General features: G+C 48.1%; 6 protein-coding genes across 9 annotated transcripts; 4 read left to right on the top strand and 2 right to left on the bottom strand.

Annotated features, from left to right (window-relative positions):
- Nucleotides 1-6: 6 nt before the first annotated feature.
- alpha-Spec (alpha spectrin) lies at nucleotides 7-17,573 on the top strand. 4 transcript variants are annotated; one of them, XM_032435576.2, is made up of 8 exons: nucleotides 7-139; nucleotides 6,550-10,662; nucleotides 11,416-11,493; nucleotides 12,817-14,740; nucleotides 14,797-15,400; nucleotides 15,568-15,597; nucleotides 16,394-16,994; nucleotides 17,054-17,573. In XM_032435576.2, the coding sequence occupies exons 2-8, from the start codon at nucleotides 6,673-6,675 to the stop codon at nucleotides 17,180-17,182; spliced, it is 7,356 nt and encodes a 2,451-aa protein (XP_032291467.1). In that variant the 5' UTR covers nucleotides 7-139; nucleotides 6,550-6,672; the 3' UTR covers nucleotides 17,183-17,573. The 4 variants fall into 4 exon arrangements, with proteins under 4 accessions (XP_032291467.1, XP_032291469.1, XP_002060276.1 ...); XM_032435578.2 differs by lacking the exon at nucleotides 11,416-11,493; XM_002060240.4 differs by lacking the exon at nucleotides 15,568-15,597.
- Nucleotides 11-5,785, top strand: dlt (codanin-1 like protein dlt). The gene is made up of 2 exons (XM_002060239.4): nucleotides 11-139; nucleotides 1,914-5,785. Exon 2 carries the CDS (start codon nucleotides 2,116-2,118, stop codon nucleotides 5,698-5,700), a length of 3,585 nt encoding a protein of 1,194 aa, XP_002060275.3. The 5' UTR covers nucleotides 11-139; nucleotides 1,914-2,115; the 3' UTR covers nucleotides 5,701-5,785.
- Nucleotides 17,574-17,932: 359 nt separating the features above from the next.
- mRpL46 (mitochondrial ribosomal protein L46) lies at nucleotides 17,933-18,779 on the bottom strand. The gene has a single exon (XM_015168218.3). The coding sequence runs from the start codon at nucleotides 18,777-18,779 to the stop codon at nucleotides 17,991-17,993; it is 789 nt and encodes a 262-aa protein (XP_015023704.2). The 3' UTR covers nucleotides 17,933-17,990.
- A 217-nt stretch (nucleotides 18,780-18,996) lies between these two features.
- On the top strand, nucleotides 18,997-19,331 carry LOC6636849 (U6 snRNA-associated Sm-like protein LSm8). The gene has a single exon (XM_002060243.4). It carries the CDS (start codon nucleotides 18,997-18,999, stop codon nucleotides 19,282-19,284), a length of 288 nt encoding a protein of 95 aa, XP_002060279.1. The 3' UTR covers nucleotides 19,285-19,331.
- On the bottom strand, nucleotides 19,320-20,841 carry PolD2 (DNA polymerase delta subunit 2). Its single transcript, XM_002060244.4, has one exon. The coding sequence runs from the start codon at nucleotides 20,747-20,749 to the stop codon at nucleotides 19,451-19,453; it is 1,299 nt and encodes a 432-aa protein (XP_002060280.1). The 5' UTR covers nucleotides 20,750-20,841; the 3' UTR covers nucleotides 19,320-19,450.
- Nucleotides 20,842-20,933: 92 nt separating this feature from the next.
- On the top strand, nucleotides 20,934-23,851 carry LOC6636851 (ankyrin-3). Its single transcript, XM_002060245.4, has 5 exons — nucleotides 20,934-21,888; nucleotides 22,008-22,295; nucleotides 22,357-22,689; nucleotides 22,751-22,854; nucleotides 22,914-23,851. The coding sequence occupies exons 1-5, from the start codon at nucleotides 21,363-21,365 to the stop codon at nucleotides 23,751-23,753; spliced, it is 2,091 nt and encodes a 696-aa protein (XP_002060281.1). The 5' UTR covers nucleotides 20,934-21,362; the 3' UTR covers nucleotides 23,754-23,851.
- Nucleotides 23,852-24,246: the final 395 nt, after the last annotated feature.

Genomic DNA, 24,246 nt, shown 5'->3' with positions numbered 1-24,246 from the left:
AGCATACTACATTCTGTAAAGTGCTCGCGTGCAGTTCGTGTGAAATTTAAAGCGCTGCATGAAAAATTAAGTAAAAGAGTTGAAAATCAAAAGTTAAACCAACAAATTTGTTGTAAAGCGATTGAGCGAGATCTAAAGTGTAAGTTACATATTGTTTTCATTTACAATTGTAGACCACAAAGCTTTAAATTACATTGAAAATCAGCAAGCGTTTATGTGTGTGTGGTACAGTGAAAATTTTTCGGGTCAACGCCACACCCTCGTTTTCAAAAGGCGAAAATCTAATTATGCTTTAGAAATTGGCAAAATGTCACAAAGTGATTTGCTTACTAAATTACATTTTGGAAAGTGTGTAAAGAGTGCAAAATTCTATTTCCATGTTGTATGTGAACCATTTTTATAAATACGTACATATGTATGTGTGTGTTGTGTATACGTCATCGGGTTGTGCCGCAACTTTAATTTGAGAGAAAGCGGGAGAGAGAGATATAGAACACAGGCTCGGATACAAACCAATGAGATGCATTTTGGTATTTACAGGAAAAATAGCAACAGAAATAATATATTTGCCATTAATAGAAATTTCGCGAAACCTGTTTGCAGAAAAAAAATGTCCTTGACTTTGTCGGCGGGTTGTTTATTTAGGATAACGTTGCCCAATTTTGTGCGCATATTGCCGGAAATCCAAAAAAAAACTGTTTTGCATTTTGTAAATTTTTAATTTTATGTCCATAAAAAATATAGCTCTTTTAAACGCTAATGCTTAATACTTATTGCTCATAGTTCCAAGTTGTGCGCATTACGTCATCCAGCTATTTCTGATACACTTCAATTAATGTATGTTGCCGCTTTGCTGTGTATCGCTCATGTGTGAGGTCTGTGCCAGCGGCTCTGTGAATGTATTCAAAAAGAGAGCGCGCTCGCTCGCTCTCTCATTTCAAACAAATTGTACTCCATGGCAGGGAGTCCATGTATGCCCCCTCCCTCTCTCTCTCTCTTTGCTGCTGTTTCTTTTTGTATGTTGTTTTTGTTTGTAAAGCACGCCATAAACAGTTAAATTGCCTTCGATTCGTTTATGTATGTTTATATATGTGCATGTGTGTGCGTATGTGGCTGGGCGACATTTTGACTTTTGTATGGCTGCTTTGAATACGAACCCCGAATCCGGGCCTAGGCTATATTATTTTTCAATTTCCTGCCGTGTTAGGGCGATGCCGTTAAAAACTCGCGTGACCAAATTATATTTAGAAATTTGTATACATGCTCGTTTATATTTCTTCACCGAACCACCCTGCTTTGTAAGACTTCTTCTTTTGGTGATGATGTCATTTAAGTAAAGCAATTGAAGACACTACTTGCAACTACTTTACTTTGCTCTTTGACCTCCTGTTTCATTTCTCTTAATGTAATAAATATCGCGTGTTTTCTATTAGAAAATTGATTGCAGTCTTCGTGTAGGTATCTATGCATTTCTAAAGCTTTGTAGCACAATGTATCTTAAATCATTGCCTTAAAGATACTTTTAGTTACATAAATTAACAATAGATTTTTAAGTGTTGAGTAATATAATATCAATCGTGTGATGTGCTTCTAGTATATTGCATGTTAAACGAAATAATATTGGTAACTAAAACAAAAACAAAACAAATTGACTAACATACCGTATATATAATAATTTTCCTTCGTAAACTCTATCTAAATTCGGCACAAATCTGAAGTTAGTTAGATCCTTATACGTTTGAGCGTGTGTGTGATAAAAGAAATGAAACCTTAAATAAAAATAAAAATCGCAACCAAGCAAAAAGAAAAAAGTGGCAACCTCCCAAGAAAATAAATAAAATGAAATAAATGAAAGCAAGCAAAAGACAAAGAGCGTACAAGCAATATTTCTCTTCTCTCATCTTCCGTTGCAGGAACGGGGCCTGAGGGAGAGAGAAAATGTTGTGAGAACGAGAGCTTAAACGTAATATAAACAAAAACACACGCAACAAATGTAAATAAATCAAACAGCAAATGGAACTAAAACTGGAACCGGAGCAGTTGCATAAAAAAAAGAACTTGTCGACTTGGCTTTGAGAGATCGATAGCTTAAACCTAATATAACATAAACAGAAAATGGAGCACGCAAAGCAACTGGAACTGGAACTGGAACAGGAGCAGCAGCTGGAGCAGTTGCTTAAAAAACTGGAACTTGTGGATTTTTATCAGCTACCCGAAACGTTCCAGGCACACTTCGAGGGAAAGCAGAGCAACCTATGCTGTCTGGAAGATTTCGCCATTTACTTTTTGGCTGCACTGCGTCAACACACGGAGCTGCATTTTCGCGGTAACAACGAATCGGAAACGCCCAAACAACACACGCCCGTGCACCAGGCAAAACCCACGCCCATTGATCAGGAACTGAATGAATCTCCGCTCAGTCAGCTGAGTACGTGCAATGTGTCCACGCCCGTGCGACAGGTAACTCCGCTGCAGCAGCAAGGTCGTCGCTCCACGGGCGGCACGCCGCAAAGCAGCGAACGATCGACCAATCGAAGTGGAGGAGGAGGCTCGAGCAGCTTTTGTCTAGCGGATTTTATGACCAATACGACGCCCAATCAGAGCCAGCAGCGAGCGAAGAAAAAGGCAACGCCGCTGGACAAATCGCAGAGGCCGCGCCGCCGCGTGCTGCCTATGACCATCAGTAGGAACGTGTCCGCGAGCAGCTCCTTTGGCGACACCAGCTCCTTCAGCAACGAGAACAATCTGTTGCGTCTTTCGCAGAGCTGTGAGCTTGATCGCAGCCAAGGCGCCGAGCTGGAGCAGGAGGCGCGCAAGATGCTGCTGCTGCGCCGACAGGAGATCAAAAGCGAAGCGCCCGTGGAACAGGAGCGGGAACAACGGGAAAGGGATGTTCAGCCGAAAGTAATGTCAATTAGTTTGGAGCATGTGCGTCATGCCAAGCAGCTGCATCTGTTGGCGGCGATCTACGCGCTGCTGATGGATCTCAACCTGGTGCCAAATGTGCTGACCGAGATCAGCTACGCGCTGCAATTGCTTAACGTATGCGATGTGGCCGGTGACAGCTCAAAATTGGAGCCACCGCTTGCTCTGCTAGCTGGCCACAAGGAGTGCATCTATTTTGCGGCCAAACTGCTGGAGCAGCAGAAGGATGTGCTGCTGCAGCTGGATCGCAGCTCGCTGGCCGTGCTGCTGCAGCACGATCGCCTATCGCTTCTGTCCAAGCAGCTGCAGGAGCAACTGGAGCAGCAGCAGAGCCAGCGGGCACGGATCCAGCTACCGGCGGAAACGCCGAGCAAGGCGCAGCAGAATGTGCACTATCAGCACGAGAAAGATGCGCGCGATAAGTTTCCCAGCCAGCAGGAGTTTGGGGCATTCAAGAGCCAGCGCGATCTCTTTTACAAGTCGCTCAAGCAATGGGAGCAACTGCATCTGAATCGTCTGTTCAGCTTTGGCCGAGAGCTGGGCCCGCTTGTGCGTGACATCTTCAAGCAGTCGGAGCATGTGGTGAATATGGCGCACTTTGCTGGGCTGTTTGTCAGCCAGCTGCTCATGTCCAGCCGGGAGAAGCACGAGTCGCCCGAGGAGCTGGGCCTCAAGCTTGATCAGCAGCGACTCAACAGGTTGGCGCAGCGTCTGGTCACCAGCAATTCCAGTGTTGAGGATCAGTTCCCGCGCACGCAGGGCTTCTTTCGTGATTTTATTGGTGAATGCAGTTCCTTGGCGTTTCTGGTGCAGCTGCAGCTGGCACTTTACGTGCAGCTATTGCGCCACAATGACTCTAGCTTCGAGCTGCTCTCGCTACAACCGGACGGTGAAGAGGAGGAGGAGCAGGTGGCCTCCCCATATATTGTGCGCCCGCAGGCTCAAGCCGAGCTGCTTATCTTAGCCAAGTTCTTGGGTTATGTGTGCGCCTTTCCCTACAATCGTTCGCCCAACGCAGCCAACAGCTGCCCGCAGGAGCAGCTCCAGCTGCGCCGCCAGTTCCAGCCTCCGTTTGAAATGCGCCTGCATTTGGAACGTGCTATGCGCCAGGGAAAGCTGCTGATCACGCTCCCGTGGCTGGTGCAGTATCTGGTCATGTTGGACCCAGTCACGCTGCAGCTGCCCGCTGCCCTGGACACTTTAGAGCTGCTCTATGCCCTGTATGCGGGCATAGCCAAAACCCATATCCCGTTGCAGCCCCGCGCGGTTTTCATCGCGCGCAGCTGTCTCGGCTGGCTGCTGGAATCGCAGCCGGCTCTAAGCACGGGCTACTATAGCCACAGAAGGAGGATGAGCACGAAACCGGATGCAGCCACGGCAGCTCTTGTAGCCGATTGCCTGCGCAGTCTTTGCTTCTCGGACGGGGGAAAGGTGGGCTCGCTGCTGGAGCAGATGTTGCCGCTTGCGTGTCCCTTCCTGCACGAGTTCCGTGTGGCCATCGCTCCCTCCCAGCGCCACGTCCAGCGCAATGGACGCTATCGCTACATAACCACACGCCTGGAACAGCTGGGCGGCGGCGGAGGCAAAAATGATAGTACACCGGACAATGAATCTCAGTTTGTGCCGGCTTCAGATCAGCGCAAGCTGGTGGACGCCTTTTTGCACTCTCAGAACGCCTCGATGCGGCGTCTGCTGGAATTCGTGACAGAGCGCAGCTTCAAGTGCGTGGTTAAGGATGCACAGCAAACAATACTCCTGCCCTCTAAGTCAGCGGCAGATGCGCAGGTCAATGGGATTGAGTCGACGCAGCAGCACGAGGTGCTGCGCGAGCTGCAGCGCATCTATCAGCAGGCCCGAAACCAGGCGTATCAGCAGTGGACGGAGCGGGTGCCCGGAATGTTGGAGCAGCGCATTGAGCAGTCGCTGCGGGCGCTGTTGCCCGCCAATACGAATGACGTTGTGCGTCACACGTATGCGCATTTGATCCGGCAGCAGGCGCAAATGCAGCTACAGCAATGGCTGGAAATCAGCGTGCTGCAGTCCAGCTTCTATCACGGCGACCTCCAGGAGCTAGCCACCAAGGTGTGTCGCGCAAACAGCCGGAGCGGCGTCCAGTCTAGCGCCAACTCGAACGATCTGTGCCTGACAGCGGCGGGCGAGCTCAGCTTGTCGCAGATTCTACACGAGCTGCAGCAGTGGGTGCACTGCCTCAGCATGCGACCCGAATTTCTGCCCAATTTGGGCGATCTGCTGCCGCTGCTCAAACGCACGCGGCAGGCGGCGCTGCTGCCGCATCTGCCCAGCCATTTCTATCAGTTGCTCGGCTCCATTCTGGTGCGTCTGCTGCAGTTGCTCATGTGCCAGCAGCCGCAGATGCTGACGCAGCCGGTTATCAGCATTAGCTGTGAGGTGTGGCTGGCGCCAAAGGTGCGTTCAGGTGGTGATGACGAGGACGTCCCTCATCCCATCTATTTGGAGGCATTGCTCAGCGTCAGCTTTTTTCAGGATCTTAGTGCAAATCCTGCGCGATTTCAGCTGCTCCATCAGCTGCTACACCATATGCTAGAAGCACACGTGCTCGACGTAGAACAGCTTAATCAGTTTTTCGTGGCACTCTTCAAGGAGAACTGGACACAGCCGGTGTGGAGCGCACTCTCCCAGCTGCTGCATCAGTTGTCCCAAGGTTGTTCCAACAAGGTCAACGACGACGACGGCAAGTCCCAATTGTTTATGGAAATGCTGGCGGATTTATCCAGCGATCTAGATAGTTTTTAAGCTCAAGAGTTAGTTACATATATCATTCTCATTTATCATACAATGTTTGTCGCTGTTAATAAATACTCTATTTTTTGCAAAAGAATGTCAACCTTCTCTTCGATAAGATAACAGCGCTGCCTATCGATAATTAAAATTTCCGATTACGTCACACTATCAGCGAAACTTGACGAATTTGTCGTTGTATTTGGTTGGCTTGTGAAATACAAAATGATTTTGATATGTGTATGTATGTATATATGTATGTAAGGCGGGCGATGCAGTCATTGGGCAAACAGTAGAACGAATAAGTGTAGAAACTGAAGAAAAAAAATTTTTAATTTTGTCTATTGATTTTAAGGTGCCAAAAGTTAAAGAATGTTATAACTAGCTTAGTTAGCAACACTGGCTCCAGACAAACTAAGCTGGAAAAAAGCTGAATTGGCAACAATGGCTATATACTAAGCAGGAAAATAGCTAATTGCAACACTGACTCTGCCGCAATTGAAATCGATTGACTACAGCCTTTGTGCGGCATATTGACTTGCTTGCAGTATATAGAAATCTATATACGTAGATATATCCATTAGTATCCATAAGCACACGACGAATATTCTCTTTTTGCACAATTTGAAGTTCCAAAGTCTTGTAACTTTTCAACCACTGTGCGGTACACAAAGCGCGTAATGTGTCGCTTGTGTGTATGCAGCAAAGCTGATTGTATGTATGTGTGTGTGTGTCATTGTGCTAAATTTGTAAAACGCGAGCGGAGGTTATGCAATCGACAAAAGCTGTGTCTCTGGTTAAAACTAATTGAATCTAATTGTTGCTCACTCTCTCGTTGATTCATTAATTCTCATTCTCTTGCAGTTGAGCACGGGCAGACTTTGGCATTTGAATTTGATGAGCAGCCGGGAGCAGTATTAGATTAAATTGAAACTTTACAAAGTCAAAACCAAAAACGAACGAAGAATTTAACGAACAGTACCCAATATGGAGAACTTTACACCGAAAGAGGTGAAAATCCTCGAGACCGTTGAGGACATTCAGGAGCGTCGTGAGCAGGTGCTTTCGCGCTATAATGAATTCAAGATTGAGACCCGGCAAAAGCGCGAGAAGCTCGAGGATTCGCGTCGGTTTCAGTACTTTAAGCGCGACGCCGATGAGCTGGAGTCGTGGATACACGAGAAACTGCAAGCGGCCAGCGAGGAGAGCTACCGCGATCCGACCAATCTGCAGGCCAAGATCCAGAAGCATCAGGCCTTCGAGGCGGAGGTCTCGGCGCATAGCAATGCAATTGTGTCGCTGGATAATACCGGCCAGGAGATGATCAATCAGCAGCACTTCGCATCGGAGACCATACAGCGGCGCCTGGACGAGCTGCATCAGTTGTGGGAGCTGCTGCTGAGCCGTTTGGCCGAGAAGGGCCTAAAGCTGCAGCAGGCGCTGGTTCTGGTCCAGTTTTTGCGTCAGTGCGAAGAGGTCATGTTTTGGATCAAGGACAAGGAGACCTTTGTGACGGCCGATGAGTTCGGTCAGGATCTGGAGCATGTCGAAGTGCTACAGCGCAAGTTTGATGAATTCCAGAAGGACATGGCCTCGCAGGAGTATCGCGTCACCGAAGTTAACCAGTTGGCCGACAAACTAATACAGGACGGTCATCCCGAGCGGGACACCATAACCAAGCGCAAGGAGGAGCTCAACGAGGCCTGGCAGCGGCTCAAGCAATTGGCCATTGTGCGGCAGGAGAAACTCTTCGGCGCCCACGAGATTCAGCGCTTTAATCGCGATGCCGACGAGACAGTCGCCTGGATAGCCGAAAAGGATGTTGTGCTCTCCTCCGACGACTATGGTCGTGACCTTGCCAGCGTGCAGGCTCTGCAGCGTAAGCACGAGGGCGTCGAACGCGACCTGGCCGCCTTGGAGGACAAAGTGTCCACACTGGGCGCCGAGGCGCAACGCCTGTGCTCCATCCATGCCGATCACAGCGATCAGATACGCGACAAGCAGGCCGAGATCGCCAACTATTGGCAGAGTTTGACGGCCAAGGCGCATGAGCGCAAGCAGAAGCTGGACGAATCCTACTATCTGCATCGTTTCCTGGCCGACTTCCGTGATCTGGTGTCGTGGATCAATGGTATGAAGGCCATCATCTCGGCAGATGAGCTCGCCAAGGATGTAGCCGGCGCAGAGGCGCTGCTGGAGCGCCATCAGGAGCACAAGGGTGAGATCGATGCGCGCGAGGATAGCTTCAAGTTGACCACTGAATCCGGCAGGAAACTGTTGGAGCGCGAGCACTATGCCGCCGCCGAGATCCAGGAGAAGCTGGCTGCTCTGGAGAACGACAAGAGCTCGCTGCTGTCGCTGTGGGAGGATCGCCGCATCCTGTACGAGCAGTGCATGGATCTGCAGCTCTTTTATCGTGACACTGAACAGGCCGACACCTGGATGGCCAAACAGGAGGCCTTTCTCGCCAACGAGGATCTGGGCGATTCACTGGACTCCGTCGAGGCGCTGATCAAGAAGCACGAAGACTTCGAGAAGAGCCTGGCCGCACAGGAGGAGAAAATCAAGGCGCTGGACATCTTCGCCACCAAGCTAATCGATGGCCAGCACTATGCCGCTGACGATGTCGCGCAGAGACGACAGATGTTGCTCGCTCGACGCGCCGCCCTGCAGGAGAAGTCGGCCAAGCGGCGCCAGCTGCTGGAGGACTCGAATCGCTATCAGCAATTCGAGCGCGACTGCGACGAGACCAAGGGCTGGATCAGCGAGAAACTCAAGTTCGCCACCGACGACAGCTATCTGGATCCGACCAATCTGAATGGTAAAATGCAGAAGCATCAGAACTTCGAGCACGAGCTGAACGCCAACAAGTCGCGCATCGAGGACATCACCAACGTGGGCAGCGAGTTGATCGAGAAGAAGCACTATGCCGCCGACCAGATTAATACGCGCATGCAGGAGATTGTCGTGCTGTGGGAAACGCTGGTCCAGGCCTCCGACAAGAAGGGCTGCAAGCTGAACGAGGCCTGCCAGCAGCAACAGTTCAATCGGACTATTGAGGACATTGAGCTCTGGCTGAGCGAGATCGAGGGCCAGCTGCTGTCCGAGGATCACGGCAAGGATTTGACCTCTGTCCAGAATCTGCAGAAGAAGCATGCGCTGCTCGAGGCCGATGTAATGGCCCACCAGGATCGCATTGAGAACATCAATGTGGCGGCCAACAAGTTCATCGAATCGGGACACTTCGATGCCGACAACATTCGCAACAAGGAGGGCAATCTCTCGGCCCGTTATGCCGCTCTGGCAGCGCCCATGGGCGAACGCAAGCAGCATTTGTTGGACTCGCTGCAGGTGCAGCAGCTGTTCCGCGACCTCGAGGACGAGGCCGCCTGGATACGCGAGAAGGAACCGATTGCCGCATCGACGAATCGCGGCCGGGATCTGATTGGTGTCCAGAATCTGATTAAGAAACATCAGGCTGTGCTCGCGGAGATCAACAATCATGAGGCGCGCCTGCTGAATGTCATAAGCTCGGGCGAGAATATGCTCAAGGATCAGCCATTCGCCAGCGACGATATACGCCAGCGCCTCGAGGCACTGCAGGAGCAGTGGAACACGCTGCGCGAGAGGTCGAATCAGCGCAAACAGGATCTGGACGATTCGCTGCAGGCGCATCAATACTTTGCCGATGCCAACGAGGCGGAGTCGTGGATGCGCGAAAAGGAGCCGATTGCCACGGGCAGTGACTATGGCAAGGACGAGGACTCTTCGGAGGCGCTGTTGAAGAAGCATGAGGCACTCGTCTCCGATCTGGAAGCCTTCGGCAACACTATCCAGGCGTTGCAGGAGCAGGCCAAGAACTGTCGTCAGCAGGAAACGCCCGTCGTCGACATTACCGGCAAGGAGTGCGTCGTAGCGCTCTACGACTACACGGAGAAATCGCCGCGCGAGGTGTCCATGAAGAAGGGCGACGTCCTCACGCTGCTCAACTCAAACAACAAGGACTGGTGGAAGGTGGAGGTCAATGATCGGCAAGGCTTCGTACCGGCCGCCTACATCAAGAAGATCGAGGCTGGACTCAGTGCCTCACAGCAGAACCTCGTGGACAACCATTCGATTGCCAAGCGCCAGAATCAGATCAATTCTCAGTACGATAATCTCTTGGCCCTGGCCCGCGAGCGCCAGAACAAGCTGAACGAGACCGTGAAGGCGTATGTGCTGGTGCGTGAGGCAGCCGACTTGGCTCAATGGATACGCGACAAGGAAAACCATGCCCAGATTGCCGATGTCGTCGGCGAGGATCTCGAGGAGGTTGAGGTGCTGCAGAAGAAGTTCGACGACTTCAATGACGATCTCAAGGCCAACGAGGTGCGTCTAGCGAACATGAACGAAATTGCCGTTCAGCTGACATCGCTCGGCCAGACGGAGGCGGCCCTCAAGATCCAGACCCAGATGCAGGATCTCAACGAGAAGTGGAACAATCTGCAGACCTTGACCGCCGAGAAGGCCAGCCAGCTGGGCTCCGCGCACGAAGTGCAGCGTTTCCATCGCGACATTGACGAGACCAAGGACTGGATAGCCGAGAAGGCGAACGCTCTCAACAACGACGACCTGGGCAAAGATTTGCGCAGCGTTCAGACGCTGCAGCGCAAACATGAGGGCGTCGAGCGCGACCTGGCGGCCCTGCGCGACAAGATCCGCCAGCTGGACGAGACCGCCAATCGCCTGATGCAATCGCATCCGGACACCGCCGAACAGACCTATGCCAAGCAGAAGGAGATCAACGAGATGTGGGATCAGATCATTACCAAGTCGACGGCGCGCAAGGAAAAGCTGCTGGACTCGTACGACCTGCAGCGCTTCCTCAGCGACTATCGCGATCTGCTCGCTTGGATCAACTCCATGATGAGCCTGGTCACCTCTGACGAGCTGGCCAACGATGTGACTGGCGCCGAGGCGCTTATCGAACGTCATCAGGTAGGATTTTGATGGCCTTGATTACTTTTATAATTTCATTTGCCCATGTTTCAGGTTATTTGCTTTTCATGCCCTTGCAGGGGGTAGGGATAGAAAAAATATAAAGCTATGTCCGTCTATCTGCTTGTTTATTCATCCTTCATTTATTTTTGTTTACTAAGATTCAATCGAACAAGCTCAAAATCATTTATTTATGCACAAATTATGAGGCCTCGAGCATGTCAAACTTTGTCTGAATAATTGGCTACGGTGAATCGGTTAGTTCGATACTCAACTGGGGTTCGAATCTGTCGGTTTTCGTTTGAAACGATTGAGTATTCGAATTTGATTCAAACGAGCTTAGCAATGCACGTCTTCACTTCAAGTAAATCCTCCTTTTTGCCGCAGATGTGTATTGAAATGTATGCAAAATAAAACTTAGCTGTACATGCAAGGGTATTTAATCTTCGGCAGTCCGAAGATAACTAATTCTTTTGTGTTCTGAATGATAATGCCAATGGAACCGGATTATGTCAGAAGCAACTTATAAAGATTTAATTTCTGTTCCCCAAGATAAACCTTTCATTTAATTCTGATTTTTTGTGCGTTCTTTTGTTTTGTTTTCGGGGTATCCCCAACCCAAAAATCACGCCATAAAAAACAATTATTAAACCTCTCAACGTTTCCTGCTATCGACAACAATGGTTCATGGTTCATGACAACATATATACAATATACATCCCATGGTATTATTTCTCATCTGTAAACACACAGGCACATCGTGCTGAAATTGAGTTCACGCTGGGCAGCAGTTCCGCTCCGGCAGCAGGTGCATCACCATCCGGCGACGAGGTAGTTGTTCGTATACCGCATCCGTTGTTCATCACCAGCATCATCATCGTTATCCATGTTATCAATGTTATATTATTGTGCGTTGTGTTTTCTCACTGGTTTTTTGTCTTTTGAACTAGTTTGCGCCGCCTGAGTTTGTTCAGCTGCAGCTTCCACATGCTATCCAATTGCTTCTGGGTATTCACAATGGCAGCCTTGGAGATGCGCTTGAATATCTCTTCATTGTAAATACTCAGTTGGAGTTCGACAGCCATTAAATAACCCCATTCTGTACTTATACACGAATCTAATAGCACATGCGGCGGGCCTGTTCTAGCATTTTAGACTACGATTCGAAGTGGATTGGTATTTTTTTATTTCGCGTCCGATAATATTTGGTCGTTATTTTAAAATTGCTCGAACAAGCAAAAATATTAATGAAACCTCCTAATGTATCCGAATTTAGTTTTCAAACTGAATCGAAATCTTGAACAGGCTCGTTAATTCTTAAACAAAATTGATATTTATTTCTATTTGGAATACGTTCTATACATCTCTAGACTATATTTGCATACAACTACAGCTAATCAATCCTAAACCTTTAAATTTCAGTCATCTCATAGCAGCTCTCATCTACATAATTGACAATCGCCACAGGAGACAGGCAAAGCATCGACCTTTAACTATTCGACTGACCTTATATTTTTGACCAGACTGGGGATTTCTAGTTCACTCGTTCAACATTTTCAACAACAGATCAACAGATCAGAAGTAAACTTAAAATTCCGCTATTTTTGTTCCTCTCAATAGAATTTATCGTTCATAAACTGCTGAACGAGTGAATTTCATGACCGATATAGTGCCCTTTTCACTGAATTAGATCAGTAGATCATTTTAATGAACTTCGTTTAAAATAAACTTTATTTAGCGGCTAACGACAATGTCAGGATAGTTAAGGTTGTCATCAGACATCAGCCATTTATATAAAAATAACAATATCTACCAGCTTTTAAGAACAGATGTGTTGGCTGGCAGCACTGTTTCCCTAACCGCGACTAATGACAAGGTCAGAATGGTTTAGGTCTTCGGACATCAGCCATATTCCTACACTCATCTCTGCAAAGCACCCAACAGACAGCTCGCATATCATTTTATTCTATCCTATTTCTGTTTCTGTTCGACGTTTTTGGTAATTTTGACTAATCTCTATTTGAAGATTTGAGTTGAGTACAAGAAAAGCAACTCAAAACGTTTCTTGTTGTTCTAACCCGGCATTTAAGCCTTATTCAAAGCAAGATTTTTGTCCAGCTCGAAGGTATTTAAGTATTTTCCCTTTGTGTACAGGAACACCGCACGGAGATCGATGCACGCGCCGGCACCTTTGGGGCCTTTGAGCAGTTCGGCAATGAGCTGCTGCAGGCCAATCATTATGCATCCCCGGAAATTAAGGAGAAGATTGAGGATTTGGCCAAGGCGCGCGAGGATTTGGAGAAGGCCTGGACCGAGCGTCGCCTACAGCTGGAGCAGAATCTCGATCTGCAACTGTACATGCGCGACTGCGAACTGGCCGAGTCGTGGATGTCCGCGCGTGAGGCATTCCTCAATGCGGACGACGATGCCAATGCCGGCGGCAATGTTGAGGCGTTGATCAAAAAGCACGAGGACTTCGACAAGGCTATCAACGGACATGAGCAGAAGATAGCTGCCCTGCAAACCGTGGCAGATCAGCTCATTGCCCAGAATCATTATGCCTCCAATCTGGTGGATGACAAGCGCAAGCAAGTGCTTGAGCGTTGGCGTCACCTAAAGGAGGGCCTAATCGAGAAGCGTTCACGTCTTGGCGATGAGCAGACGCTGCAGCAGTTCTCCCGCGATGCGGACGAGATTGAGAATTGGATAGCTGAAAAGCTCCAGCTGGCCACCGAGGAGAGCTACAAGGATCCGGCCAACATACAATCGAAGCATCAGAAGCATCAAGCCTTTGAAGCGGAGCTGGCCGCCAATGCGGATCGCATACAGAGCGTCCTGGCGATGGGCGGCAATTTGATTGACAAAAAACAGTGCAGTGGCTCGGAGGATGCGGTGCAGAAGCGACTAACCCAAATAGCCGATCAGTGGGAATACCTGACGCACAAGACGACTGAGAAGTCGCTGAAGCTGAAGGAGGCCAATAAGCAGCGCACGTATATTGCTGCTGTCAAGGATTTGGACTTCTGGTTGGGCGAGGTCGAGAGTTTGTTGACCACTGAGGATTCTGGTAAGGATTTGGCGTCTGTCCAAAACCTCATGAAGAAGCATCAGTTGGTCGAAGCGGATATCGTTGCGCACGAAGACCGCATCAAGGACATGAACAACCAGGCCGATTCCTTGGTCGAAAGCGGTCAATTCGATACTGCTGGCATCCAGGAAAAACGTCAATCCATCAACGAGCGCTACGAGCGCATCTGCAATCTGGCCGCCCACCGCCAGGCTCGCCTCAACGAGGCTCTCACCCTGCACCAGTTCTTCCGCGACATCGCCGACGAGGAGAGCTGGATCAAGGAGAAGAAGTTGCTGGTCGGCTCCGATGACTATGGACGCGACTTGACCGGTGTACAGAACCTGAAGAAGAAGCACAAGCGCCTCGAAGCGGAGCTTGGCTCGCATGAGCCGGCCATCCAGGCCGTGCAGGAGGCCGGCGAGAAGCTAATGGATGTGTCAAATTTGGGCGTGCCGGAAATCGAGCAACGCCTGAAGGCCCTGAATCAGGCTTGGTCCGAACTGAAGAATCTGGCTGCTACGCGTGGCCAAAAGCTGGACGAGTCGCTGATCTATCAGCAGTTCCTGGCCCAGGTCGAAGAGGAGGAGGCCTGGATCACTGAAAAGCAGCAGCTGCTATCTGTGGAGGACTACGGTGACTCGATGGCCGCCGTCCAGGGTTTGCTGAAGAAGCACGATGCCTTCGAAACCGATTTTGCCGCCCACAAAGATCGCTGTTCGCTAATCTGTGAGCAGGGCAGCGACCTGGTCGAGGCCAAGAACCATCACGGCGAATCTATTGGCCAGCGCTGCCAGCAGCTGCGCAACAAGCTGGAGAACCTCAACGCTCTGGCCGCACGGCGCAAGGGCGCCTTGTTGGACAACTCGGCCTATCTGCAGTTCATGTGGAAAGCCGATGTGGTCGAGAGCTGGATTGACGACAAGGAGAACTATGTGCGTTCCGACGAATACGGACGTGATCTATCCACTGTGCAAACGCTTTTAACCAAGCAGGAGACATTCGATGCAGGTGAGCAGGGCGTGACGTACTTTTTAATCTGCCATACTTATGCATATCCCTTTCAGGTCTTAATGCCTTTGAGCAGGAGGGCATACACAACATAAGCGCTCTGAAGGATCAGCTGATTAATGCTAATCACGCCCAGTCACCGGCCATACTGAAGCGTCACGGAGACGTGATCGCCCGTTGGCAGAAGCTGCGGGATGCGTCGGATACGCGAAAACAGCGTTTGCTGGCCATGCAAGAGCAGTTCCGCCAAATCGAGGAACTCTACTTGACATTTGCCAAGAAAGCTTCGGCCTTCAATTCTTGGTTCGAAAATGCCGAGGAGGATCTCACGGATCCTGTTCGCTGCAATTCGATCGAAGAAATACGCGCCCTGCGTGACGCGCACGCACAATTCCAAGCGTCTCTCTCATCGGCCGAAGCTGACTTTAAGGCATTGGCAGCGCTCGACCAGAAGATCAAGAGCTTTAATGTTGGACCAAATCCGTACACCTGGTTCACCATGGAAGCTCTTGAGGAGACCTGGCGTAATCTGCAAAAGATCATAGAGGAACGCGATGGCGAACTTGCCAAGGAGGCCAAGCGCCAAGAGGAGAACGACAAGCTGCGCAAGGAGTTCGCCAAGCACGCCAATCTCTTCCATCAGTGGCTAACCGAAACTAGGTGAGTGACCTGCGCCGGTTGTTCTTGGTGTTAGTTTTTGATTCCTCCAGCCAAGTCTTGGCAACAATTTCTTTTAACGAAAACAACTCTTGTGGTCTCCCGCGCGTAATCTCGTCATTCTCCATTAATAATCCGCGTAACTGAAACGTTCAATTCTGTTCTTCTAGATATTATATGCTGGGTTATAATCGTCAAGGGTAATTAAGAAGTCTCCCCACGGACGCAGTGCTTCCACTTTTCCACTATTTTTTCGTTTTTTTACCGTTTCTGTTTTGGCCAAAAGTTTAACCCGCCGCGCTGCTCCACTAACTATAAATATTTATAGGGGGCTCTGCCCTCGCTTTGTAAATATAATATTAAAAAAAAAATATTTCAATTTAGTTATAGTTTAAATTGCTGTAGCAACAGCGCTTAGCAGCAATTAATCAATCAATTTAGCGTTCGATTCTTTCAAAATTCTGTCAAATTAGTTTTTAAATCAATCAACTAAATATTCGAAAGATACGCAGCATGTTAAAATGTAGCATACAGAAAATTTGTAGAAAAATGCATTTCTTTTCGTTCAAGTAGCTTTAACTAATATTCGGCCTATTCTTTTTTAACTCGCTTTTTAGTCATGTTTCGAACTTATGAGTTGCTGAAAATATTCAAAAAATTCTCTCGCGTTTAACTGAAATGTTTTTGCTGATGACACGGCCTCAAAAAGAAAATAAACTTTGAATAAAATTCGCTTCGAGTTCAGCTTGTGTCATAGGTCGATGCATTTCCACACACACACACCTGTATATATGAACATAAGGATGAGAATTTTGGTCGTACGACCCAAAAGATGTAAAAAACGGCCGCCCTTAACCACAGACCTCTAACAAGAATTGCTTTTCTTATGCATAATAATCTACTTTAATCTGCCGTACTTTGTCGTGCTTAACTAATTATCCCTAATCTATTTCAAACACCAAAAATGTACACAAATATTTCGTCGTACGCACGCAGAACCTCAATGATGGAAGGCTCCGGTTCGTTGGAACAGCAACTGGAGGCGCTTCGCGTCAAGGCCACGGAGGTGCGTGCCCGTCGCGTTGATCTGAAGAAAATCGAAGAACTCGGCGCCTTATTGGAGGAGCACTTGATTCTGGATAATCGCTACACGGAACACTCGACGGTGGGTCTGGCCCAGCAATGGGATCAGCTGGACCAGCTGTCGATGCGCATGCAACACAATCTGGAGCAACAGATACAGGCGCGCAACCATTCGGGCGTCTCGGAGGATTCGCTCAAGGAATTCTCGATGATGTTCAAGCACTTCGACAAGGACAAGAGCGGCAAGCTAAACCATCAAGAGTTCAAGTCCTGTCTACGCGCGCTCGGCTACGATCTGCCCATGGTTGAAGAGGGTCAGCCCGATCCAGAATTTGAGGCCATAGTCGATGTGGTCGATCCCAACCGCGACGGCTATGTCTCGCTGCAGGAGTACATTGCATTCATGATTTCGAAGGAAACCGAGAACGTGCAGTCCTACGAAGAAATCGAGAATGCCTTCCGCGCGATCACTGCCGCCGACCGCCCCTACGTCACCAAGGAGGAGCTCTACTGCGTAAGTTACACAAATCCTTATTGAGACAGTAAAATTAATCAAGTTTATATCTTGCACAGAACCTCACCAAGGACATGGCGGACTATTGCGTGCAGCGCATGAAACCTTTCTCGGAACCGCGCTCTGGCCAGCCCATCAAAGATGCTTTAGATTACATAGATTTCACGCGAACGCTATTCCAGAATTAAATTGCGTTTCCTTCAAATGGCGCCTGAGAAAATGTCTTGCAACTTATTTCTAAAAAAAAAAAACAAAAATATTACAAACATATATTTACACGATTTTTTTCGATCATTTTTAGTATCTAAGCCAACAGAAATATGCTTATTTAAGAATTAATGCCACAATGAGCCCAAAACAAAACAATAATCGAGCACTTTTAACACATTTGGTAGCTTTTGCATTTATATATTCCCGTATTCATCTATCTCCCAAGTGGTATCTTAAACTTTGACATGACAAAACGTAGTATCTGTCTATATATAATCAAAATATATAAAAATGCTTATAAACCAGATTATACGCCGCATCCTAGCGAAATGCTTGGCTCTATAAATATACTACCCAAAACTTTCGAAATGTTCCGCGTTTGTAATCGAAACATGATCAAATTTAAGAAACAAAATTAATTTTCAGTTTCCAGTTTATATAAACGAAATGCAATTGGTAAAATAACCAAAACAAATTTTTATAAAAATAAAAAATATTGCTATTTACACTTCAACAAATTGCAAATAAAAATTATATTGCTGCATGTCTTACAAATGTTATAAACAAATGTGTTTAATTTTGATAAATTTAGCTAAATTGTAAATAAAAAGAATATTGGATGGGAACGGATGACGATCCTCCCGAGGAGAGTCTAAATATATTTCATTAAAGCTCCTACGGCCGAACACAAAGCTCAAAAGTATAGAATTTCATGAAGATCCAAATAGTTATTTATGATAAAATATGTTTATTTAACTACTTGAAACAGGACAAACAATATTCAAATCATATCAGGAATTTATTAATGCTCTCCACATAGGCGGTATTAAGTTTTGCGTTGAGCACGTGTTTGGGCAGCCATTCGTATGGAACCGGCGGCGATTGCTTCTCGTCCACGTTTCCAGCCCGCAGCGAGGCACGGTAGAAGAATATCTTGGCACCGACGCTCTCGATGCGCTGCTTGCTCGGATACTTGTACTTGTAGAAGCCAACGGGCGCATTGCCATAGAACAGGACCTGCAAATCTGTGCCACATCGCTCGCGAAGCACACGCTCCGCTGTTTGTCGCATGGATTCGCCCTCCTGGCGGAGACCCTGCGGCAGCACCAAATGCTCCTGTTGGCCGAGCTTTTGCTTAACTACCAGATAGAGCGTGTCCTCCAAGCATCGGTCCGTTGAGGTGGTTTTGTTAGCGGCGTCGTCGGGCGTGGTGCATGGCGCGAATCGAAACTTCTTCAGCTCCTCGGTGTAGGCATCTTTCAGATCTTGAGCGGTTTGCTTGGCTACCGAGTCATCGAGGTCCACCTGCGCTTTACCCTGCTTAATCAGCTCAGCCTGCAGCATGTCGCGTTCGTGCTTTAGCTCAAAGTCTGATTTAAGACTGTTTTCGTACTCGACCTGGGACAGCATATCTTGGAACTGTCGCTCCAATGGATTCAAAGTTTTGGTGACCACCGGCAGCCGCTCGACCAAGACACCAGCATACAAATCCCACTTATCCTTGGGGCTCTGCGTAGACGAGGACTGTGCGCGCACCAGTTGTCTGGAACTGATTTGTGTAAGGAGGCGTAGCATTTTATTTTTTTTTAATTATAATTTAAATGCACAGTAAGAATCTCTCCTCTTCGATTACATGAGCAGAAGGCGAACGGAGAACAGCTGCTATGCAACCGATAATATATTTATATCGATATTTCGATTAATATATTTCCAATGCCAAACGTTTTACAAAGGCGAGCATTCGCGTTAGTTTGTTTTAAAGCTTGAGAATAACTCTTGAAGAGCAGACAGAATGTCCGGTTTGGAGTCTTACATTAACCACACAGTCTCAATTATTACGGCGGATGGACGGAACTTCATAGGCACGTTGAAGGGTTTCGATCAGACAATCAACATCATCATTGATGAGTGCCATGAGCGCGTCTTTTCCACAACGTCGGGAATCGAGCAAATTGTGCTCGGCCTCCACATCATCCGAGGCGACAATATAGCAGTGATTGGACTGATAGATGACACGGTGGACTCGCGCCTGGATTTGGCGAACATACGCGGCGAGCCGCTTGGACCGGTTGTGCATTAACTGAAGTAGCTCTTAGTTCAAATAAACTCATCAAATTTTATACATAACATGGAAATGGATATTTATTGACACACAGCTATTTGGACTCTACACTTAAATTAATCTGGCGGCAATTGAGGTCCACGCTCTGCTTCTTGCAGAAGCTATGCTCACAGACGAGATACAGCTATTCGGATACTGCACTAAACTTAATCTGGCGGCAATCGAGGCTCTCCAAATCGATGAGGGCCACACTCTGCGTCTTGCAGAAGCTGGGCACACAGACGAGACGCGTTTTCTTCCCGCCTGTGCCGACATGGAGTTCGGTTTCGAAGGATTCACAGTTGCCGGCAAAGTAGACGTGGGGGCATTCCTTCATTATAAACGGATCACTGCTTATGTACGGATAGCAGGCGAGCGTGTCCGGTGCTGTGGGCGCCACATGGCCCCAGGTGAGCGTGCAGCGCAGTGCTTGCAGTGAAGAGTCTAGCGATGTGCTCCGCAGCAAGTCGGCAACATTCTGGCCGGCAGTGCCAACTACGAGCGCACTGTCCAGCCGACACGCGTAGGGATTGGATACGGATTGAAAGGATGAAAGCTGCGAGGCCAGCGGAAACATGCATTTATGAAATGGCTGCTGGGGCAGCATAAAATTGGCCGGATCGTAGGCGCCAGGCATAACGTCGACGGTGAGTGCATGTGCCCACGATACAAACCAACTATCTAGTTGGCCAACCGCCTGCACAGTGTCGTTCGCATTCGCCTGGTTGCGTGCCACTTGCAGGGTGGGCGCGTGTGCTATAGCTGTGCTGCGCACCGAGTTCCCGGCTACTATGAGCCGCACCGTGGACTGAGCTTCGCGGCTATTGCCAAGGCAACCGCTCAGCCAGTACTGGAATATGTTTAATGCATCCACATAGTTGTGCGCCTGCAGCTGATCCAAGCCTGAAATGATCACCAGTTTGCTGCCGGGCGTGCGTGGACTCAGCGGCTTCTGTGGCCCGCTCTCCAGGAAGAGCACCTCTTCGACGTTAAAGTAGCCGTCATTGTCAGTGCCTCCTTTGACGGCGCAAACAATGCCCGTGGCCAGGTTACGCGCTTCCAGGTGCTCACCCTGCAATCGTACACGCTGCAACTCGTCCTCCAACATAACCTTGTCTTCGGGCTCCGAGTAGTTTTGGCGTTGTGGCTGCGGTGCCAGTTGATTCTCTTCGGAGATATCACGCAAAATGCTGGGCTTGTGTGCCTGATGCTTGTAGACTGTGCCAATTATAATGCATTGGACGTTCTGTTCCCCGCGCAGCTCACACAATTTCATTATTGGTACCTCTTTGCCCCATTTCGTCTGCCCCAGTGGCGCCAACAGGCGCGTCATTTCGGCCAAACGATGTGCATACAGATGGCAGAACTGCTTTTGATAGTCGGTAGTCTGCAGCAGATATGGGCTGCTTAGGTTCTCGTAGTGACAATTTAAGCGACTAGGCATGTTTATTTAATAATTTGTTTACTGCAATTATAGTATTTACGCGCCAACAAAACACAAGAGTACATTAGAGATGTCAATGTCAATGATACTATCGATGCTATACATTGTCGAAGACTATCGATGAATTGCGATATGTACCAGGGCTGGACGAACCGATTATCGGTAGTCTTTGGCAGACCAGCTGATAGACAGATTAACTCGTTTACAATTTGCAGCGTAGAAAAAGTTTTGCGTGTTTGCAAAAAAACGCTAAATGCATTGAAACAATGATTTCCACCAACAAACACGCCAGCAAAATGTTTAACTACAATTGGAACAAGCAAATGCTGTGCGCGTGTAGTGCCAAGTGGTGATTTGTGTGAACGCGTGAAAGCTCGCATCTGTATTGATTTTTACGTTGCCCTTGCCGCGAACTGTTTATTGTTATTGTTTCGTGCAGGTTGCAAGAGCCATAAGACACGAAACTGTGTTGCCAACATGCAGATGCAGCCGACCTGGTATTAGTTGCTTAAACCAACATTGATCACTGCATCATATATAGACATTAAAGTCATCCCCTTGAGGGATACTGTCGCGGGCGGGGTAGGAGGATACAGGTCGGACCAGCAGAGATATGGGCGGCCAGGTTAGCCAGGTGTTTCGGTCGGGCTCGGCTCTACTGTCACATCGGGATGGCCATAAAGTCTCAAAGGCAACGGAAGAGAAAATACAGACACTTTTTGAAATTCTGCGTGCGAATCCAAAAATCTCATTGCAAACTCTTGAAAGTCTGCTAATTCAGATACCCAAAAATGAGAACATCTTGTATATACACGATGATTGTGGCTACAATATACTGCAGCGCAGCGTTGGACTCAATCACATCGATCTCACCAAATGGCTGCTGCATCGCCATCGACCGGACGTAAACCGGGCGCCATGCTCCCTGCCCCTGCATATAGCGACGCTGCGCGGCTACGAAGAGTGTGTGGAGCTGCTGCTGCGTCATGGAGCCCGCATCGATGCCGATACCCGCATGTGCTTCCCAGGCGCACATTCGCACAACTGCGAGGAGAGCGGCAAGTGGCACAGCAACGTGGACGATGTCAGCGAACGGCTGAACACCAAGCTCCAGAATGCCCTCTGCTATGCCATCGACGGTATTGTCAAATATTGCTCAATTAATTTTAATTTAAGTATAATAATTAAGTTAAGTTATATATGCCTATTAAGGTATCTTAAACATCCTTTCAATTCATTAATTCCACTCGGCTCTTAGGCGATCAGTATAATGTGTTAAGCATGATGACGCAGAAGATGGAGGAGCCATGGATACCGTTTCGGGCCAAGAAGCCTCTGCTGCATTTGGCATGTGAGCGTGGCGCGTGGAACTGTGTCCAGCAGCTGGTCGTTACACGATCCGAGGAGATAAACCTCATCATGGACGAATACTATCCCATACACCATGCGGTACTCCACGATGGACGCTTTCTGGAGCTGCTCATACAACACGGCGCCATCACCACAGTCCGGACGTGCACACAGCAGATGACCCTGCTGCATGTTGGCAAGTCAACTGCTCGCTTAATTAAGTATCTTTTGTTTTAATATACTCCTTTTATTTGAAGTAATTTTTGCTGCCCGAAAGTCGGCCGAGGATACGCAGGCTACGTTGCGCATTCTGCTTGATCGGGGCTGTAAGGAGCTGATTAACGCTCCGGACACGCTGGGCAATACGCCGCTGCATGCGTTGATCGTGCGTTATGCTCTGGAGGAGGCACGCTATGGCTACGACAAGTGGAGCAAATGGGATGTTTTGCATTTGGTCAGATTTCTGCTGCAAAACGGCGCCAAGGCATCCATTAATCAGGCTGGAAATAGTGCCATGGCCTGCGTATTTCGCCATCTCCGCGACTGGGAGGTCTGCTACGAGCTGCTCAACATGCTTATTAGAGAGGACGGTGCGTTTTTTATAACCAAACCAGCAATTAAATGTAATTATATAATGCTGTTCCGCCCCAGGTGATCCCAACATTGTCGGCCGCGACGGCTCAGTGCCCATAATGGTGCTGCTGGTGCCACTCATCAACAAGGATCATCTGCATCACTTTACGCATTCAATGAAGGTGAATATTCCAGACTCTTCCAGCACACACATACTCTATATGGCATTGTTTCTTTCAAGGTCTGCTATCTCAATTGCATACGGATATTGCTGCAGCATGGCGCCAATCCGAACTGTTCATATCGGGCGAACTTGAAACCCTTGCACGTGCTGGTCTTTACGGTCAGCGAGAACTTTACGCTTAATTGTGACGCACAGAAACGCACAAACTTTGACTTTATTAAGAACATTCTGCTGCTTCTGCTGCAGCATGGCCTGGACTGCAATAAAACATATCAGCACATTCTGCAGGCCGTTATGGATATGGTGCAGAACGTGCGAACTTGCCAGGATATGGAATGCATATATGAGCTGACGCTGACGCTTATACAGTACGGCGCCGATCCAAATATTGTGCTGAGCAGCAAGACAACACCTGGCATTGCAATCTTCTCCAGCGAAATTGCCAGCTATGGTGAGGCGCTCGGAGGTGGTGCCGGCGGCGGAGGCGGAGGAGCTGCTGCTGCATTGGGCGACAACACGTTTCGCAACTCGTTTCGCACAAACTCACGCTATTTGCTTTTTTACTATATTATACTGATAACGAAGAAGGAATTTATACTCAACGATCCGCAATCGACATACACACGCATAATTCATCTCTTCTATCTGACCATGGAGCACGAGCCCCTCTACAATTGCCTCAAGTCTCTGCACAATTTCTACGTAGCCCAAGTACCGCACAAGAAAACCGAGCAGCTGATTGCTTTGATCTCGACGCTGTATCGTCGGCCGCGCAGCCTCAAGCAGCTGGCCCGGATGGCCATCTATGAAGCTATGAATAGGAAGCTGGCGCAGAATGTAAATCGCTTGAATTTGCCGGGACCGCTCAAGGATTATGTACTTCAATTCGAGGGATAACCAGTGCAAGGGCATTCAGGACGTTAATTCAACTATTTTGTAGCTGAAAGTAGCTATTTTCAGAGTAAACAGCTAAAAACAATTGAATTTGTTTCTGATTTTTGCCTTTTTATTGCTAAAATCTGATTTGGCTACTATTAACGAAGCGGCAGTTGTCAAGCAATTAAAATAATATAATTATATATTCATAGCGTCGTCAATGTTAACTTATTAACGACCAATGACTACTTGAAATCAATCATTATTGCAATTGTTATGTTGCCCCTTAAGCTATGGAATATTTTACATGCAAATTTCCTAAATTACAAACGCACACAACCATATGTTAAGTATTTACAGTATATATCAAATATATATATATAATCATGCATCAAATAATTATTATGAATTAAGATATGAAAACGCTTAAACGTACCTAAAAACTTAAACAAAAACAAACATCCAAATCAAACATGTGCAATTTCTTTTATACGAATCTATTGTTCAAAACGCT

Source organism: Drosophila virilis, chromosome 3 (genome assembly GCF_030788295.1).
Source record: "Drosophila virilis strain 15010-1051.87 chromosome 3, Dvir_AGI_RSII-ME, whole genome shotgun sequence".
NCBI lineage: Eukaryota > Metazoa > Arthropoda > Insecta > Diptera > Drosophilidae > Drosophila > Drosophila virilis.
Note: the sequence above shows the minus strand (reverse complement) of the source record. Positions and strands in the feature narration are given on the sequence as shown.